Source organism: Rhinolophus ferrumequinum, chromosome 28 (genome assembly GCF_004115265.2).
Source record: "Rhinolophus ferrumequinum isolate MPI-CBG mRhiFer1 chromosome 28, mRhiFer1_v1.p, whole genome shotgun sequence".
NCBI classification, from domain to species: domain Eukaryota; kingdom Metazoa; phylum Chordata; class Mammalia; order Chiroptera; family Rhinolophidae; genus Rhinolophus; species Rhinolophus ferrumequinum.
In genome coordinates this window covers 554,044-575,068 of record NC_046311.1, presented here as the reverse complement: position 1 = coordinate 575,068, position 21,025 = coordinate 554,044, and the positions used below count along the sequence as shown (strand labels likewise).

The following is a 21,025-nucleotide window of genomic DNA, read 5'->3' as shown; positions in this document are numbered from 1 at the left end:
GGGGTTTGTATCCCTGCTCACCAGCTCGGAGATCGTGGGCAAGCTGCGTCCCATTCATTTGTCCATCCCACGCTCACTTGGAGCGTGTGCCTCACACACCTGGCAAGAGTGTGGACACAAGTGCTGGAGCTCATTTTCTATGAGGGAAGCAGACACACTGAAGGGTATGTCATTACAAATCGTGACAAGTGTGGGGAGGGGAGGGGAGCGGACCGGGCTGTGCCAGTACCAGGCAGAGGGAGTGGAGGACCCAACTTAGGTTGGTTTGTCTCTCAAGAGACACATCGTATCATTCCTGAAGGAGGAGTGGGAGTTGGGCAAAGCTGGGGGGGTCCGGGAGGCGCATACAGGCAGAGGGAGTGGTTTCTGTGGTGACCCTTCCCTCGGGCAGGACTGCTGGTGTGGTTCAGGTCGAGGGGCCAGTGAGGCTGAAAGACTGTGCAGCAGGTAGTGAGGGCAACAGGGGCCACCAAGGGTCCTGGAAAGGACTCGGATTTGGTTTCTGTTTAACACAGTCACTCAGGCTGCCACCTGCAGAATGTTCTGGAGAGTGCAGGGTAGGCGTCTAAGCTAGAGGTGAGTGTGAACTCCAGAAAAGTTAAAGGTAAGTAGCACTTAAGTTTGAGTGGGACTCAGTGGGTGAAGCAGCGGAGGAGCCCAGGCTGACCACAGGTTTGCAGCTTGAGACGGTTGGAGGGTGGTACCATGATGGAGATGGAAAGACTGTGAGGAAAAAAGGCTTGGGAGACACCAAGTGACATGTCCACGTGACAATGATGTCATGTGCACAGTCGGTCTACTGGAGCTCAGAGGTGTGGATTGGTCATTGTCAGCGTGCAGAAGGTATTTCCAGCCAGGGTAATGGATAAGAAGCAGAGGGCACCCAGAAGAGACGATGTCCAGGTCGAGCCCCTGGGATTCCCAGCGAGCAGAGCTGATGGACTTGGGCGTGAGACTGTGAGCTAGTATATTAAATGGTGCTTAGCTTGTTACCTTCCTCACTACTTTGTAAGATTGAGATGATAATTACTAAATCGTGGTGACATACTGACTGGCCAGAGGGTATTACAGAGATGGTAAGACCTACACTCCAGGCTGAGGAGCTCATTATATAGGACAAAACAGTGCAAAACGGTGCAAAGTGACATGTGAGAGAAATAAAGTGTTCTGGGAGTTCTCAGAAGGGAGGTGGCAGTGGGCATGTAACACCTGAAATAGGTCTGACGAAGGGTAAGTGTGGGTATTCAGGGGAGGGGAGAAGCAGCAGGACGTGCAAAGACAGGAAAGTGCAGTAAAAATGCTACAGTCTTCAGAGGAGCGTGTCTGGGATGTGGGTGCACCGGAAGGACCGTATGACAGTCCTTTGGTCAAACTCAGGAGGTTGGTGGACAGACGCTGTATTAGGGGCCTGCATGTGGTGGCCCCAGCACAGCATCAGCAGTTCCTACTGACAACGTGGTCAGCCAGCGTGTCCTGGCTGTGACCATGGTTGAATCAGGTGCAGCCACATCCAGCAACTGAGTGACTGGTGTATCGTAGGAAAAACCATCCAAGGTGCACTCATTGTATTCTGTAATTATTTGCCTGCATTTTATTGTGCTCGACAAATCACACACTTTGCCTCTCACTTAAAAACAGTAACAGCTAGTTGGGTTTCTCACAGATTATGTAAATAACCTCGTGATTCTCGTGGTTGTTGATATAGCACTCTTGGGGAAGTCTGGGCATTCCAGTTACGCTTACTGTGGCTGAGCTGACAACCATTTAATTCTAGTTTTTCCGCGGACAGGTGCTGTGACCTTCAGCGTTATTCAGCTACTCGGTTTCAAGTCCCCTAGCTGTGAAAGCGGAGTAAACCCTACTTTGTGCAAACACTGTTAGGGAGGGATTGCATAAGTGTCTGTATGCCCCAGAAAGTCTTCAGAGCAAAATAGAACCTTGCGGTGAAGGGACAGTAAGTATTGTCTTCCCTTCCTGTGCAGAAGTGTCATGAATGACTAACCCAGTTGGCCAGTTTCTAACTTCAGTGGATATTGTTTCCATTTTCCTCCTCCTACTTAGACCTAGGAAAGATCAACTAAAATTTATCGTTTATATGCTTAGCAACCAGGTTTAGGTTTTAAACAGATTTACCAAGTGAAGCTTGGAGTGAAATTTCTGCTCACAAGGAGTCTGTGAAGAATCAGTGACACGCTCTGCCACTAAGGTTTCAAGGTAATTCGCCTGAATCTCTTTAGCCAAATGAAGCTTCCTGATCAATTATGGACGGAGGGGATGAAATAGAAAGGTCTAGCGGGGTTTGCCACGGCCTGTCTGCGCCAGTGGAAATCACCCGTATTTACAGATGTTGGCAGCACGGAGGTGACTGGCCGGGTCTGAGGCCATTGCATGTCATTTCAGCAGATGCTCGGATGGGGGTCAGTCCTCCCGGTTACCAGACCAAGGAAATTGGCCTAGAGTGAGAGAACTTGCTGGGCTGCCTGGTTGACCTGGGACCAGGCCTCCTGTGGGGCCGCTAGCCAGCCCCCACCCCATTGCCTCACGAGGCCGCAGGCTGCTGGGAGGGATCGGGGGTGGGGCGAACCTGGGGGCACGTCCCTCTCCCAGTGTGCAGTTTTCTCAGCCGCACTGTCACGACTCAGGACAGTGACTGTTCATGTCACGGTTTTCTGTCTATCCGTCTGTCCCCTCTTGGTGCTGGCACAGAGCAGGCATTAATGAACGGCAGTTATCCTAGGTGTGCAGGGGCCTGCCCAGGGTCACCGGAGGTTACACTGGGATCTGCCAGCGATACCGGCCTCACGCCCTCCCAGAGGCAGGGCCAGCGTTGGGAGGTGGGGCCAGGGCTGAAAAGGCGGGGCCAGAGGTCGACTGGGCGGGGCTATGCATGTTGGGCGTGGTCAGGCGCCCGCGCTCCTCGCGCGCGGTCTCCTCACCAGCAGAGTAGCGCTGCACGCCTCACGTGCGGCGAGCGGACCGAGCCTTCGAGGCTGAGGTGGCCGCCTGGCGTGGCGGGAGCTGAGGAGCGGAGCGCCTCTCCTCAGCGCCGCTCGCCTTCCCCCGGGAGCCTCGACGCACGCTCCTGGCTCCAAACCCGCTCCGCGTTCCCACAGGGTCGTGAGGCGGCTCCCCGGTGATGGCAGCACGGGGGTCCCTGCCCTCGGGCCTCCGCCTCCTGCTCCTTGTTCCGCTGGTGGCGGGGCTCTGGCGTCCGGCCGGTGCGCGCCGAGGTGAGCCTGGGCGGCGGGGGTGGGGGCGCGGGCCGGGGCCAGGGCTGCGGCGCCCGCAAAACCTCCCCGGGAGGCGGCTGTATTTTCCTGGGGCTCGGAGTGAGGTGTCAGTTGAAATGCCCATACGTTCAGTCAATGCGGAGAAAAGGCCACGTTGAGTGTCCCCTGACCGGCCTCGCTGGGGGCTGCGGGGTGAGTGCCAGCCCGTCACACAACTTTCTCCGGCGGAGACGCGGGTGTTATGCGGAGTGTGGTGCGGCGGCGGCGGGCTCCGGGTGGCGCTCGGCTCGGGGCGGGAGGCCCCGGCTGGGCACTGGGGGCTCAGACGGGACACCCCCCCCACCCCCCCTGCAGCATTAGGAGCCCATCCCTTGGCCCCCAAGATGAGGTTGGATTTGGGTGTAAGAACCTCCGCTTGTCTTTCCTTCCCGAAGGGTTTTAAACGGCGGTTTCCGATTCCAGGAAGTAATCATCCTGAAGGGAATTGATTGCGGAATGTATTTCTTAGTGTACACTGAAGAGAAATAATGCGGAGGGCGATTTAAAGACATGAAGACAATCCTGTGCAGAGAGAGTTATAGTTTTAACAGGAAAAAAGGAATGTGATTTTGGAGCCGGACAAACCTGGGCTCACATTCTGACTCTCCTGTGTCTTGACCTGGCTTCCTTCTTTGGAAAAATGGGGACGGTATTGCTTACTTATGAATTTTCAGGCGTAAATAGTATCGACGAAACGCCAGGTGCTGTGCCCGACTTTCTAGCAAAGGTGGTTCCCTACCAGTTCTCGTGAACGTGGAACTTTTCTCATCGGTTTTCATGTAAAGCGTGGGAGGCAAGATGGGAATCGCTGTCTGTCCATGCATGGTGTTCGGCGTTATATCCAGACCCCTTACTTCCTCCTTCTGCGCCCCTTAGTGAATATCTCTTATAATAACCCTCACGTCGTATCAGTTATATTTTCTCCTTGTCCCATGCGAGCTCCTTAAGAACTGGAATCTTATCCTGTTTTTCCTTCTGTCTCTGAGGCGTCTCTTGTAGTGGTGAGGAAATGTTTCTGAATGAATGAATGAATGGATAGTAGTTTCCTCATCTGTAACATGAGGGACCATCAAAGCGCCCCCCTCCCCACTCCAGCTCTAAAATTCCAAGATAGAATGTAGGAAGTGCTCTTAGTAAGTGATCGTTTGAAGAATGGATGATGGAATTGCACACTTGCTCCTGACTGTATGATTTGTATAAAACTGCCTTTGAATGTAGGGTGGCTGGAGCTAGGAGACCTGCCTTTGGCTGCTGTGTTTTCTTGGGCATATGACTTGACCTTGCTGAGCCTTGGTTTCTCCCTCTTTAAAAGGAGAGAGTGGGGCAGGTGGTTTTTAGGTCTTTTCAATCATAATTACTTTTACATTTACATTTTATTTACTTTTACATTTACATTTTATTTTCATATTTATTTTAGGGTCTTTTTTTTTTAAACTGTGACTTTTTAAAAAAATTATACATGTTGTAGCTTTTTATTTTAATTTTATTGGGGAGTATTGGGGAACAGTGTGTTCCTCCAGGGCCCATCGGCTCCAAGTTTTTGTCCTTTGATCTGGTTGTGGAGGGTGCAGCTCAGCTCCAAGTCCAGTCGCCATTTTCAATCTTTAGTTGCAGGGGGCACAGCCCACCATCCCATGTGGGAATTGAATCAGCGACCTTGTTGTGTGCTAAGAAGGAATTGAATCAGCAACCTTGTTGTGTGTTAAGAGCTCACGCTCTAACCAACTGAGCCATCCGGCCGACCCTCAGGAAGCTCAGTGGCAGTTAGTTGTCTTCAATGTAGGTGTGGAGGGCACACTGGCCCATGTGGGAATCGAACCGGCAACCGTGTTGTTCAGAGCTTGCACTCTAACCAACTGAGTCATCCAGCTGTCCCTTTTATGAATCTTAATAACAACTCTTCCTTATGGTGTTCTGTGAACCAATCTCCAGGAAAAGAAAATGTCTAGTCTGCCAGCAGCCGTACATATTTGGCGGCTGGAAGGTCACATGGTTCTGAAAGGTGGCTCAGGAAGCAATTTTGCCTGTATTAAAGGACAGATAATTAATTAGTATGTTAAGATACTTTTAAACTGACCTCACTGTGACTGGGACAGTGATTTATGAAAATTATATAGTCATTAGTTAGTTGTATTTCTTAGCTTTGTAGTTGTGTGACATTTTAAATGGTTGCAACATTATTTTTGTATATGTAATGGCTGAGTTCCGTTTCATTGAAAGACAAATAAAATAATTATTTCATAGAAATGAGAACTATGAGATATTTTTTTCTTCTCATCTTTAGTCATTTTCATCAACATTTCAGAAGTGAACAGAAATACACACAGAATGGTTGTCATCTCTACTTTTGTTATGATTACATCCAAAAGAGTATCTACTAGGTACCTCATGTAAGGAAATAAAATTTTCACACAATTTAACTTGAAATTAATAATTATTTTTATTTCCTTGCAGATACTAAGTATATTCTATGAGTTAGACTCTGAGCACCTGGAAGGTAGGGTTTTATCTACCTGTGTATCTCCTGATACATTTCAGATGTACCAGAGTTTATTAATGTAGTCTGTTGATGGGACTTTGAAAAGGTTTAGAGTCACTTGTCAGAACAAGCTGTTTTTTTCAGCCTACAATCTACAAATTAGATTTAACAAGTAATTTTTTATAATTAGGATATAAGTTTTTAGTACTATAATATCAGTACAGAACATTTTTCATCAAATAGCATTATTCTTGTCTAAAAGTTGAAATTAAATTCTTTCAGATATAATATTAAGTTTAATATTAAATGAGCATGTCTTCACAATGAGAGTTGGTAAATATTGGAATATTTTTTGAAAAAAGTTTACAATTTATTTTTTTAGAAATTTACTCTCCAGAATAGGATAGGTATAGTTTTATAATGATAATAGGATAGAAGAGATTATTTTTCCTGGTCCTTTTCTGTTCTGTGACTAAAATTTTAATTGGGGGAAGCATGATGTTTTTTCTCCTAATTGTGTTTAAATCAGTGACCTCATGCTCTTTTCTTGTAAAGTAAAATTATAAAATATAACCTTTTACCAGTAAAAATAGGAATGAAATATGAATATTTGAATTCTGACAAAAAGGAAAATAGAACTTTTGCTATTATTTTTGTTTTTATTTTAACTCCTCTTTTATTGTCCCTCATTCTCTACTTCTAGATTTCCATGTTGTTGTTTTTTTGTTTTGAGTAAAAAGTTTATTAGTTTCCTATTGTTACTGTAACAAAATACCGCAAACATACTGGCATAAAACAAAGCAAATGTACTATTTAACATTTCTGGAGGTAAGAAGTTCAAAATGGGTCTCACCAGGCTAAAATTAGTGGTGTTGGCAGCCTGTGTTCCTTTCTGGATACTTTAGGGAAGAATTCATTTTCTTTCCCTTTCCAGCTTCTCAGATGCTTCCCACATACCTAAGCTGTGGCCCCTTCAAACCTCAAAGCCATCGTTGTTCAGTAAACTATTTCTCATGATGCTATTTCTCTGATTTTTTTCTGGACTTCTGTGTTTTTGTTAGTGTTTCCCAAGTTTTTTATATTATTTTTATTTCTTTTTATTTTACAGTCAACAGTATATATATATATATATATATATATATATATATATATATATATATATATACATAGTTCCATATATATATGGAATTGGGGAAAACTATTTTTTCTCTCGGTCTGGGTTTCTCAACCTCTGACATCTGGGGCTGGACAGGTCTTTGTTATGGGAGATTGTCCTGGGTCTTACAGGTTGTGTGGCAGCCTCCCAGGCCTCTCTATCCATGAGATGCCAGTAGCATCCACCAAAAAATGTCTCCAGATATTGTAAGATGTGCCTTCGGGAATAAAATTGTTCCCCTAATCTCTGCCCCCCCTTCCTTGAGAATCACTTCTCTAAGTCTTGGCCACCAGGGCTTCTCAAACTGTCACCTGCCCAGGAGTCCCGTGGTGCAGATTAGGCTACAGTTGGAGCCTGAGGTTCTGCTTTTCTAACAAGTGGCCAGGGGGGGTCGTTGCTGGTCAGAGCACCACACTTTGAATAGCAAGGTCACAGACGAGTTTCCCATTCATATCAATTGGGTAGATTCTCAAGAGGATCTGATGACAGTAATTATGGAAATAGAGAATGTACAATGAACTGTGGCCTGAACAGCATAAGACCGATAGAAACTAATAACAAGCATTATCCCACCATCCTGTCAAATAGCAGCTGTCTTCACATTTCCACATTTCCTTCCAGTCCTCAGTATTCACTTACAATTGGACAATTCTAAGGAGGAACTTTGCAAGAGTCCCCTCAAGGTCATATAGCCTATAGCAACTGAGGCAATTTCATGTACCTTCGGGTATTTTAGTTCGTAATACTGTAAATGTATGAGCTCATAACATGAGGTTGGACAATTAAGTTTGCGAGCTCATCCTAGAAAAAGTGCTACATCCCTCATTGCTGAATATCACTACGGTCACCTTCGAACTACTCCCCTTGGGAAGCTATGTACCGACGCCAAAGCAATTTTGGAACTCTTTTTCTGGAACGGCCATCAGAGCTGTCATCGTATTACCCTTGATGTCCTGAATGTCCTCAAAATGTCTTCCTTTCAATATGTCCTTTATCTTTGGGTAAAGAAAGAAGTCACTGCGGGCCAGATAAGGTGAGGAGGGAGGGTGTTCCAATACAGTTATTTGTTTACTGACTAAAAACTCCCTCACAGACAGTGCCGTATGAGCTGATGCATTGTCGTGATGCAAGAGCCATGAATTGTTGGCAAAAAGTTCAGGTCATCTAACTTTTTCACGCAGCCTTTTCAGCACTTCCAAATAGTAAACTTGGTTAACTGTTTGTCCAGCTGGTACAAATTCATAATGAATAATCCCTCTGATATATATATATAAAAAAGGTTAGCAAGATCTTTGCAACAAGTTTGTGAACTTAATTGTCATACCTCAGACATATTTATAGTGAACTCTACATTTACTTAATCTTGTGATATTTAAATTTTTTTTAAGTGTACGAGTTGTATCCTCTCCTTGAGAACTATGGACTGGACCTAAATTTAACACTGCCGAAGGTCATTTTCTTACTGCAAGTATTCTGAGAGTTGGGGCAAGATGTTAAATTAGGTTTACTAAAGCATATCCATTACAGAGAAACTTTATTTTATAGTTCTTTGATAAAAATCAATAGAAAGTATAATGAAAATTCCTGAAGTGAAAAAAAAAACCCTCTGCATTTCATCTGTAATACTTAAAATAATGATTGGTAAGCATACTTACTTGTCACAGTGAAAATGTTGGATATAGTGCACATTTTTTCTCATTGACAAAATGGTTGATTATGGCCACGGGCTTTGTCTTGCTGTTGCTTAAAATAGCTCTCCTAGGACTGCTGCAAAAGCATTTTTAAGGAAAGGAACACAAGTCACTTTTTCTAACTTAAAAGAAGGTACAAGGATTAATTACACCAGCAATACCTTATGAGTTGGGGATATATAATATATATCACTCTTACAAACCTTGTTGGATATAGTGTTTCATTCTTACGGCAGCCTGTGAAGAAGAAAGGGAAGGCTATTGGCAGTAACGAACAACATTTAAAATGTGGCTCAGTTCTACGAGTTGGTGCCATAGAAATTCTTATGTGAGTTGAAAACTAGATACACAGGGATGTTAACTACAGCATTTCCCCATTGTAGCATTGTTAGAAATCACCCCAAACTGAGGACTGTATACGTGCCCATCCGTGGGGAAAGCATGCAGAAGTTATGATATACCCGTAACACAGACCACTTTGCAACTTACGAAGAGAGGATGAGGATGGATAGACATATACTGACATCGAGTATTGAATGAAAAAAAAACAAGTTGCAGAACTTAAAAAGAAAACATTTGTTCCTTCTCTGAGTGTGTGTGTATTTAAAAATGTCTACACATCAAGCTTAGCGGTGGTTACCCTCGGAGGAGGGGTGACTGCGCCTCTTGATGTGCTTCTGGTTTGAATCTTGATGATGATCATACATTTTGTAACGGAAGTGCTGTTGTGGGCAAAACAAAAGCAAGTTTGGGTCCTAGTTCCACCTGCTACTTACTAAGTTTGGACTAGGGCTTCTCAATTTTTTGTCCCCCACCCCACCCAGTCCTCGGACATTTGGCAATATCTGGAGCCGTTTCTGGATGTCACATGGGGGGAGCATGTCATGGATAGAAGCCAGGGATACTGCCAGGCAGACGACCTGCCGTACACAGGACAGCACCTGCACAGCAGAGAATCATCCAGCCCCAAGTGTCAGTAGCGCTGAGGTGAGAAAACTGCATTAGTCTCCAGAGCTGCGGCCATGTCCAAATATGCAGTCGTGCACTGTACAACATCAGGGGGTGCCATTCACGTTGTGGGGTGTACTCTGCACCGCCATAACATTTTATAATTATGATACGAAGAAAGTAAATAAATACACAAATTTGTGCCCAGGAAGGCAGGTGCCAGAGTGTTGTGCTTTCCCAGTGCACCGTGCAGAGACTGGCACAGTCACTTAGCATCAACAGCCACTTAGCATCTGTTGAGTGGATGAGTGAACTGAACTAGACATCACATGTCAGGCTCTTACATACCCAGGCTGTGGCAGACGCTAAAGGCTGAATAGAATTTATGGAAGAAACTTAAAGTTATAGCAGTTGCTCTCTGTTAATTTATCTTTATCAGAAGATTGGCAAAAGACTGTTCGTATTTAGATTTAGCTGCAGAACAACACCTTGGTTGACTTTTCCCCACGCTTTGTGATAAGAACATTATGATTCTTCATAGAAGAATGGCAATAGAGTGTCTTATCTTCCTAGTTGGGTACAAAAATCCCTAGCTATCCATTCAGTTACATAACTGAACTGAGTGGAGAAGATGTTAAAAACATTTTAAACTACCTAGATACGACCTGACATAGTAAGATAGTGTATTTTATTTCATTTTATCTGCACAGCAGTGAGGCAGCAGAGCCCAAGTTATTCCTCTTATTAATATTCTAGAATAGAAAAATCCAAGCATACACAAAACTATTCAAGTACAATGAAGTGAAGAGTCTTGCCATACACTTTCAGCGATTATCGACATTTTGCCAGCAGATATCCTTCGGTATGTAAATTAGAAAATTGTGGCATGTGGAGATTAATAGCTAATCAGTGATATCAGGTATTCAAATTAAGGTTTTCAGCTTCACAGTTCTTTAGTTCTGGGTATACTAAAATTAAGGAGCAAGGTTACATTTCTTTGAAAATATTTGTGGTTTCACTAAATGACTTGAAAGTGAAATTTTTTGATAAATCATTCTCCTAATTCCTCCAACTTGAGACAATACTAGAATAACGCTGTTCCAAGTTAAAATTGAATTTGTAAAGCCCAAATTTAAATCTTTCAGAGCGTTAATGACGTTGTGCATATTTATACTTTTTACATCGTCAATTTAGTTTGTCTCTTATTATTTCTATTTTTATCTACTTTGGAAGAATTGCCCCATGAGTTTTTGTGTGTGTGTATTTTAAGCCTATTTTTAATGTGCTTCACTGCTTGGTTCCCTTTGTTTTTTTGAAGTATGTGATTTATGTGCTACTAGTAGGTTGATGTTCTGATTATTATTATTAGCTTTAAAGGATATAGACTTGAAGAAAGCCTTTTCTTGAATAGTCATTGTACTGTGTAGAGAGTGCCCACTGCCACAGACAAGTTCTTCCTTTGCATTTTGCAAGGTTCCGTCACCTGAGGTAATCTGGGGAGATGACCTCTTTTGGGCTTTGGTGACATTTTTGGTAGCAGTTAGTAGCTCTGCAGGTAGTGGTGGCTTTTGTTGCGATATTTCTGTGTATTTGCTGTTACCATTGTTTCAGCAGTCATTGTGAAATTCTAAGAATGACCCTGGGCTTGCTCTTATATTCAGTTTTATTTAATCCTTACAATAACCTTATTAGGTAGGTGTTGTTTATACCAATTTTACAGAAGAAAAAACTGGTACTCAAAGAAGTTAAGTAACCTGCCTTCAGGTCAGACAATAAGTGTTAGAGGCTGGGTGGAACCCAACCTGTCCAGCTGAGAATCCTGAGTTCCTAACCAGCATGCTCTGTATTCAGATCTGAGTGAGACAAGGTCTCCACCTCAAAGACACTGAGTCTGGTGACTCAGAATCCTAAACAGCAAGTTCGTGCAACCTTTGTTACAGTTGTTTCACAACCATTGGGAGATTCTGAATTATTAGACGTAGATGGGAATTGTCAGATGTACTGACCCATTTATTCATTCACACATTCATTAAACACACTGAGCACCTGCTATGTGCCAGTATGTGGTTAGGTGCTGGGGTTATAATGATAAAGGAGACATATTACTTCCTGCCATTAGTTTACACCACAGTAGGGAAGGCAGACTTTATAATCAGATACATCCAAGATTGTATAAGTACACCCAGATAAGGAACAGGGTTCTGTTCCCAGAACCGAGGGGATAGTTGGGGGCTGGGAAGAGTCCTGAGTGATTCCTGAGCTGAGATCTGAGGGATGCGTGAGAATGAGGTACAGCAGCGGGGAGAGCAGCTCAGGGAAGAGCACTCCTGGGAGGGCAAAGTGTGGTCTGTCTGGGAAGCCGAACTGTCAGTGTGGCCCAGCAGAGAGCCGAGGGAAAGCTATGCCCAAGAGGCTGGAGGGAACAGACCGGGAGCCTGTGGCCTTCAGGATCTTGGTCTGTCTTTCACAATGGAAAGCTACAGAAGGCTTTTAAGCAAGGGGGTAGCATCAGATTTTTGTTTTGAAAAGATCGCTTGGATACTGCACAGAGAACCAAGTGGAGGGGGACTGAGAAGCTATGTGGACATTGCTCAGAGTAACAGGCTTGCTCCAGTCCTGATGAGAGATGCAGACACTGTGTTTCCCTGAAAAGAAGACCTCACCGGACAATCAGCTCTAATGCATCTTTTGGAGCAAAAATTAATATAAGATCCGGTCTTGTAGTAAAATAAGACTGGGTATATATTATGTTATGTTATATAAATAATGTTTTATATATATATGTTATATATGTTATATAAATAATGTTATATATATATATAAATATGTTATATAAAATAAGACTGGGTTATGTTATGTTACGTTATGTTATGTTATGTTATATTATGTAAGACCTGGTCATATATTGTAAAATAAGACCAGGTCTTATATTAATTTTTGCTCCAAAAGACGCATTAGAACCAATTGTCTGGCTAGGTCTTATTTTCGGGGTAACTCGATAGCTTGTGCTAGGATGCTGGCAGTGGAGTTGGTAAGAAATGGATGGATTTGAGAAATATTTGGGAGGTGAAAATCAACAGTTTCCTGTTTGACTGGATGTACGGGTGGCGTGAAAGATGACTCCTAGGTTTTTAAGTTGTGGAACGAGGCAGATGATGGGACCGCTCCCGGAGACGGGGATTCTGTCTGGTCTGTTTGTGCATGTTGAAGACATTCACGAGGCCGTATCCTAAGGGTTATCATTAGGTAGAATGTTGGGACTAATATATCATTTTATTTATGTATGCCCTATCTACTTTCTGTCAAACAAGATTTGAAGTGGCAATTCAAGCTAGTATTTTTCCCCTAAGGCAAAGGGTCCTTAGACGCTATTAAAAAATATTTTATTTGTGATTTTTATCTTTTAAAACAACCTTATATTGTTGGTATTTCAGAGGCCATGCAATTTTTAAATAGGAGTAGAAGAGGAGAAATGGTACAGTAATACCATTTTAACTTGAAGCTGTAAAATGAAAGGCTTTTAAACGTTATAAAGAATGACTCTCCAGGGTGTAATATTCTGATTGAATTGGAGTGTCTCCACTGCTGTGCATTTCAGCACCAGGAGACTTAGTGGGAGGCATGGAACAAACTCTATGGTGTTTGCAGATTAAATATAGTGTCTTAAATGGCCCAGGGAAGTAAGACATACCCTCTTGAGGAATAAGCTGCACTATGGATGAAGAAATACGCAGGGAGAGAAACTCAGGGGGTGACCTGGAACCTTTAATAGCTCCATCTACACACCATGGGAATGAAGAGAGAACATTTGTGAAAGTGCAAACTTTCTGTCAGACCATTTGTTAGGTGGAGGACAACCATCACTCTACCAATCCCTAAGCGTGCACGATATGATAAATAATAAGCCAGGACGTTTTTGTTTTGTTTTGTTTTGTTTTGTTTTGTTTTTGTTTTTTAAAGATTTTTTTTTTTTATTGGGGAAGGGGAACAGGACTTTATTGGGGAACAGTGTGTACTTCCAGGACTTTTTTTTTTTTTTTTCCAAGTCAAGTTGTTGTCCTTTCAATCTTAGTTGTGGAGGGTGCCGTTCAGCTTCAAGTTGTTGTCCTTTCAGTTTTTTAGTTGTGGAGGGCGCAGCTCAGCTCCAGGTCCAGTTGCTCTCTAGTTGCAGGGGGCACAGCCCACCATCCCCTGTGGGAGTCGAACCGGCAACCTTGTGGTTGAAAGGATGCACTCCAACCAACTGAGCCATCTGGGAGGCAGCTCAGCTCAAGGTGCCATGTTCAATCTTAGTTGCAGGGGGCGCTGCTCACCATCCCTTGCGGGACTCGAGGAATTGAACCGGCCACCTTGTGGTTGAGAGCCCACTGGCCCATGTGGGAATCGAACCGGCAGCCTTCAGAGTTAGGAGCATGGAGCTCTAACTGCCTGAGCCACCGGGCCGGCCCAGCCAGGACGTTTTAAGTAAATGTTTTTTTCTTTGTAAAATTATGAGTCTTGAGTAAATGTCATGAATGTCACACATTTCACATTTTCTTAGTGGAGGCTCCAGTCCATACAACATCAACAACTCTCATGTCTTCAGAGAGGCTTATTTCAGCCCAGCAGAAGTATAGACGTAACTGTGACTGCAAATACAACCAATCTTTGGCTATGGAACTGAAAACTTTAAAAATTTTGTCTTTCTTTTTTTAAGTCTCAGGTGATTGGGTAGTTTTATACAAATGTATAGCAAACAAAGGTATGACAAATCTGAATAATTTATTCAATATTTATATTTATATTAAAATCATGTAAATTAAAGCATGTTTGATTTACTTTTACAGTTGATAAAGGAAAACAGATATATCTGTTTTCTAGGCTTGAAATTTTATAACAAGCAACTCCCCTAACCCTGGTAATTTGAAAGCTTTTGTTACTTAGATTTTAAATTACTGCATTAAGTACTGCTTGCTTCTTAAAGAACTCAGCATATTTCCATGTGAGTAATCTGATTTAACTAAGAAATATATCTGAACCAGAGTGTCCCTTATTGATCATAAATATTTATGTTTCTATTTCCTTTTAAAAGCACCATTAATAACAGCTTAAATAATAGTTTGGTTCATTAGTAACCGAACGTGTTTTAAAGTAGAGGTATTTGGTGGGAGAGAAGCCAATAAACTAACTTTTAAAAATTTGTTATATAGGATTAGCTGAGCCCTCCTTTGTTGCAAAACGTGAAGATAGCTTGTTTAAGGATTTATTTCAAGACTACGAAAGATGGGTTCGTCCTGTGGAACACCTGAATGACAAAATAAAAATAAAGTTTGGCCTTGCGATATCTCAATTAGTCGATGTGGTAGGTGTGCTTGTCATTACATATTCAATTTCACACTCCTGTGTGGTTAAAATGGGAACCTCAGCGTTAGAGGGGTGGCCCTGCTGCATTCCCCAGGACTCCTTCTGGGGACCTTACAGCCTCCGTTGTCCCTGGGGCTGTGCTTCCTTCCGGCCTCCTGCTTCCTTCTGGGTCAGTTGTTGCTGGGATGGGTGCCCTCCCGTTCCCTAAGCTACTTCCACCCCTGTCCTCTCCCCAATGGCAGGGACTGCTCGTACTTCCGTGGGTCTCCGTGCTCAGTGTCAGACGATGCACATAGTGGGTTGTGCTTGGTGATCGTGATGACCTTTCACTGCCTCTCTGGGCTCCATGACATTTCAGTAACATTTAATGGAAGAGATGTCATTTTCATTGGGCCTTGAAAACAGAGACGGACTGGCGTAAGCAGAGATGTGACAGTGGGACGGCATAAGTGGCAGGTACCAGGGACCCTGGTTCTCTAGAAACGCAGGATGTAGATGCCTGTGAAACTCCATTTAAGGCTGTGACCTCACAGAGATTCAAATCTGTGCCTCAAGAGGCAAATAACTACAAAGCACTGCACAGAAAAGCTGTGTCTCCCTGACACTGTGATGCACATTTGCTTCAGTTAGCACTTCTCACGTCAAGATGTGTCTTCTAATCAGTGGCAGCTTACAAACATTGTCAGCCGTGTTCGTCCTTTCTTAGTGCTGAGTGCATTAAACAAGGCCGTGCCCATTTCTGAGATTGTATCTTAGATTTGAGGGGAGATAGTGGTGAAGACTATGAATATTAGGTCGAATGGTGAACTTTACGGCACTTTACCTGAAATACAGAACATGTTGAAAGGAATAATGAATGTGAAATTTGGTTGGACGCCAGATCCTGCTTTTCCAGAGAACTGAACTGAAGAACAGAATATAGGTACTGTATGGAGAGGAGTTTTGTATAAAAATGTGAACATTTTTGTTTAAAAATGGTTGTGTAATAGAAATAATCAGCCTTATTTAAATTTTTTGTTTTATAGGATGAGAAAAATCAGTTAATGACAACAAATGTCTGGTTGAAACAGGTATGTATACAATTCAAGAGGCCACCCACCTGGTGACTGGCGCCACTGTTGTTTCGGGTTCGGTGTTGATGGGTGGCGGGATGCAGGAAGGCCGGGTAGATGGAGTTGTTGTGTTCCCTCAGTTGGTGTTATGTGAGTGACTAGTACATGCCGGGCACGGGGGACGCAGCAGTGAACAGGACAGACAGAAGTCCTGCCTTGAGAGAACTGCGTTCTTGTGGGGGTAATAAACAAGGAGCTGAGTTTGGAGGAAAATACACTGGGAAGAGGATAGGAGGTGTCGGGGGCTGTACTTTTAAATAGGATGGTCTGGGAAAGCGGCACGGAGAAGGTGCTGTCTGAACAGAGAAAAAAGAAGGAGCAAGCCAGGAGGATATGGGGGAGAAGGGTATTCCAGGCACAGGGACACGTGAGTGCCAAGGTCCTGAGTCTGGAGCGGAGCGCAGTGTAAGGAGCAGCGAGGGGGCTGCAGGTGAGTGAGCGCGGGGCGGGGTAGGAGACCAGGTCAGAGAAGCAGTGGGGGGCTGGGGGGCAGCAGCTTGTCGACCTGCTAGGCTTGTGGCTTTCACTCTGAGTGAGACGGGAATGGGCAATGAGTTATTTTTATGTACAGAGTCCCTTTTGTATAAAGGACTTCTTTTTCTTCTGGGCCAGCACACCTATGTCCTCAGCCACTGTTGAATGCTTCCCTCTGTTCTTTCTTTATTATCCTGAACTTTTAATATCTACAACCAGTTCCTGAACCCTAATTCCTAAAAGGCATGTATGCTTTTCTGGGGGTGCACGTCTTAACTTGACATGACCACAGAATTGTGACCATGTGGAGGTTGGACAAGATGTGTAAATAAGGGGAATGTGTAATAAATCCAGTTGCTCTTTGTATGGACCAGTCCAGCCAATCAATGACAATCCACCTGGAAAAAGGAATGTTCCCCTTCAAACTGGACCTTAGATGCCCATTGCTGCAACTCCTGAGAACAGTCAGTGGTTGGGGACTGGTGCTGGGCACAGCCATGGGTGGCTACACTCAGCCTGTCCTCACCGTGTCTCACCAGGACCTTAGCTAGAGCTCCACCCAAGGGGACAGGCTACTCCAGGTCCCACAAGAAAGATGGGGAGGTGATTGCATGTCGAAGATTTCTGGCTTTTACAAAAAGCGTGCAGTTTTCACTACTTTTGATTATTAATTTTGTTGAAATCAAGGCAGTTTTTCTTTGTTTTAAAGGAATGGAGAGATGTAAAATTAAGATGGAACCCTGATGATTACGGTGGAATAAAAGTTATACGTGTCCCTTCAGACTCTCTCTGGACCCCAGACATCGTTTTGTTTGATAAGTAAGTTATATTCAAAATACCATTTTATGTCTTCAAAAGATAACACTTGTATTTCTATTAGGCACTAGTAATTTTTCTTCTTTTTTAACATTGTTTATCTGTAAAATCAGGTGACTGGATCTTACGTTCTTTGGCTCCATGAACCTATTAATAGGTCCTGTGGCTCCTCTTCCTATCCTCTCCTTTTTCTTTCTTTTTTTGTACATTGTTTTCTGATCATAAAGATGTTCTTTGATTTCTAAAATTTGTAAAACATTTGTTAAGTCCAGAAAGGTGTAAGGAGATAGGGAAGACACCCTGTAATGGCTCCCTGTATCCAGCACTTACAGGACGTGCGCACACAGCAAACGCCCTCTGCCTGGCAGTGTGTGTGTTCAGTGCCTTGTGTGCTTTCTTCGTTCGCGTCTCAGTAACCTCCTCAGCGAGGCCCAAGTACATCCACTGGACGGATGAGGAAACAGAGGCTGAGGGCGGTTACACTTTGTCCAAGGTTACACAGCCCACGTGTGGCAGGGTGTGCTTCACTCCCAGCGGCCTGACAGCCCCATTCACCCTCTTGTTTACTAGACTCCTTATTTGGCAGTAAGGTCGCATGACGCAGCTTGCTGGAGCATCCTGGTACTCTAGGAAACACGTTTATGTCAAATGTGAAGTAGTGCGCAGAGTCACAGGGGTTTTAGGTACAGAACAGGTCAGAGAACTCCGATGCTGGTGGGCCGCTTTCTGCTGTTTTCTCCGGCACGTGGGCTCGCTTTCCGGGAGCTTGGAGGCACCGCGTCCATCAGGGCTGTGCCCAGAGTGCTGCTCGCATTTTTTTGTCCATGCACCAGTATCACTGTTGGTGACGCAGGAAAGAGCGCTGTGGGGAGTCCAGGATGAGGTTCAGGCTCTGTGCACGGCCACTGTCTAAGTGGCCTAATTGTATTTTGTGTGTAAAGTGAAATCTTTTCGAAAACCAGTAGAATCTCAGCACTCTGTGAAATGTAGATGTGTCCGTCTTGGTTTGGGTGTGGGGGAAGGCGTCCAGCTCTAGTAGTCAGGTACTTACCCTGTTTCCCCGAAAATCAGACCGAGCCAGACTATCAGCTCTAATGCGTCTTTGGGAGCAAAAATTAATATAAGACCCGGTAAGACCCGGTCTTATATAAGACCGGGTATTATATTAAATTATATTATATTATACGATAATGACCCAGTATAATATTATATTATATTACATTATATTATGTTATATTAAAGACCCGGTCTTATATCATAGTAAAATAAGACCAGTATTATATTAATTTTTGCTCCCAAAGACGTCTTACAGCGTGAGACCAGTCTGGCGAGGTCTGATTTCCGGGGAAACACGGCACTTAGGCCATGTCCTTGAAGCAGAGTTCCCGTGTGAGCAGGCACGTCCCAGGTAATCATGTGAAGGGCAGTTCACGCTACAGTGTAGGCTTGCTTTCTTGTTAGGCTTGTAACATGCATTGTTGTGTGTGTGTGTTTGTGTGTGTGTGTGTATGTATTTCAGCGCAGATGGACGCTTTGAGGGGGCCAGCACGAAAACAGTTGTCCGGTACGATGGTACTGTTACCTGGACTCCTCCAGCAAATTACAAAAGTTCCTGTACCATAGATGTCACGTTTTTCCCATTTGATCTCCAAAACTGTTCTATGACATTTGGGTCTTGGACCTACGATGGGTCACAGGTCGACATACTGTTGGAGGAGCAAGACGTGGACAAGAGAGAGTTTTTTGATAACGGAGAATGGGAGATTGTGCGTGCAACGGGAAGCAAAGGAAACAGAACTGACAGCTGTTGCTGGTACCCGCATATCACTTACTCGTTTGTAATTAAGCGTCTGCCTCTCTTTTATACCTTGTTCCTTATTATCCCCTGTATCGGGCTCTCGTTTTTAACCGTGCTCGTCTTCTATCTTCCTTCAAATGAAGGTGAAAAGATTTGTCTCTGCACTTCAGTACTTGTCTCTTTGACAGTCTTCCTTCTGGTTATTGAAGAGATCATACCCTCATCTTCCAAAGTAATCCCTCTGATTGGGGAGTATCTGGTGTTTACCATGATTTTTGTGACACTGTCTATTATGGTGACTGTTTTTGCTATCAACATTCATCATCGTTCTCCCTCAACACATAACGCGATGGCTCCGTGGGTCCGCAAGCTCTTTCTGCACAAGCTTCCCAAGCTGCTTTGCATGAGAAGTCACGCAGATAGGTACTTCACCCAGGAAGAGGAAACTGAGAGAAGCAGTGGACCGAATTCTTCTAGAAACTCACTGGAAGCTGCACTTGATTCTATTCGCTACATTACAAGGCACGTCATGAAGGAGAACGATGTCCGTGAGGTCTGTGACAGTTGTATTTACAAACGCAGGTCTGCTTCGATTCAGTTTGGCAGAGGAAACATCATGGCCCTCTGGAGTAAGCGTAGATGGAGGGCCAGAAATGTTGACTAACAGATCTTCTATAACAGATCTTTACTAAAATCTGTTCCTGTTCAAACATCCACAGAATGGTGCTCAGGGGTTGGTCTCATCCTGCCCTTCCTTCAGGTTACTCAGACCTGCAGAGCCAGCTCCCTGCTTAGGCTACAAAAGGGGGAGGCACTGAGCTCCCTGCAGCACGTCAGTCCTCGTGAGCTCAGATAAAAGTGGTCCCTGGGAAATCCAAACTAAATAAAGCAGGTGATGGCTGTCCAGTAGGTATTCTGAAACAACTTTTAATTTGGCATGAAATTAACCACCACAGGCTGGATTCTCTTTAAAACTTAAAATAAGTAAACACTGCTGGGCAGGCATATGTAACAGAAATAACTATGTATTAAGAATAAAAGAGTTTTTTTTGTTTATTACAAAATATCCAAATAGTCTAAATATTCTAGTTTTCACCAAAAATTATCAAAATAAGCCTCTTGTAATATAATGTGATGTGTAGTCTCTTTGAGGCCCTGTTAGAACAGTCAGGGTAGGATCTATCCCTGAGCTCTGAGCTCAGGGTCACTTACTATTTCACAGCAGCAGGGGGAGACAGAAACTGATTTGGCCTCTCGCTCAGTGTGTTGTATCTTAAAATAGTTACACACTTAAAATAGTGTGTTGTATCTTAAATAGTGTTAAATTATATACTTAATGTTTTTTCTTTTTTCTTTTTCTTTTTGGCAACAGGTTGTTGAAGATTGGAAGTTCATAGCCCAGGTTCTTGATCGGCTGTTTCTGTGGACTTTTCTTCTGGTTTCAATTGTTGGTTCTCTTGGGCTTTTTGTGCCTGTTATTTATAAATGGGCAAATATAATAGTTCCAGTTCATATTGGAAATGCAAATAAGTGATGCTTCCCAAGGGGTCATAGTAGGAATTTAATTAGCAAAAGGCACATAACCTTATGGACACCTATAAAATTATGAAAATGTCAATTGTATTTAAAATCGGATGCAAACTTTAACAGACTAACAGTTGCTAACATTGGTTTATCTTATTAGGTTGCCCATTAGGACATCTAGCTGCAAGACTAAAGTAATAACTGACTGAATAACATTTGATCTTCTAAAAGTAACAAAATATTTCTAATCTGTACTAGTAATAATCTAATGCTTGTATCCTGGCTAATAATGCTAATTTGTAACCAACAGTGAAGTTCATCTTCTGATGTGCTGGAAAATTCCTGTGGTATTTGAAGATGGACTTCAAAACTTTTTCTGCGTTTGGTAAAGGTACACAATTTAAAATCCTTTCTA

The 21,025-nt window shown here is 43.4% G+C and overlaps 1 protein-coding gene across 1 annotated transcript; it reads left to right on the top strand.

The window, feature by feature from the left end:
• Positions 1-3,092: 3,092 nt before the first annotated feature.
• CHRNA5 (cholinergic receptor nicotinic alpha 5 subunit) lies at positions 3,093-20,911 on the top strand. Its single transcript, XM_033100386.1, has 6 exons — positions 3,093-3,230; positions 14,733-14,884; positions 15,912-15,956; positions 17,182-17,291; positions 18,808-19,639; positions 20,459-20,911. The coding sequence occupies exons 1-6, from the start codon at positions 3,137-3,139 to the stop codon at positions 20,618-20,620; spliced, it is 1,395 nt and encodes a 464-aa protein (XP_032956277.1). The 5' UTR covers positions 3,093-3,136; the 3' UTR covers positions 20,621-20,911.
• The last annotated feature ends 114 nt before the right edge of the window (positions 20,912-21,025 follow it).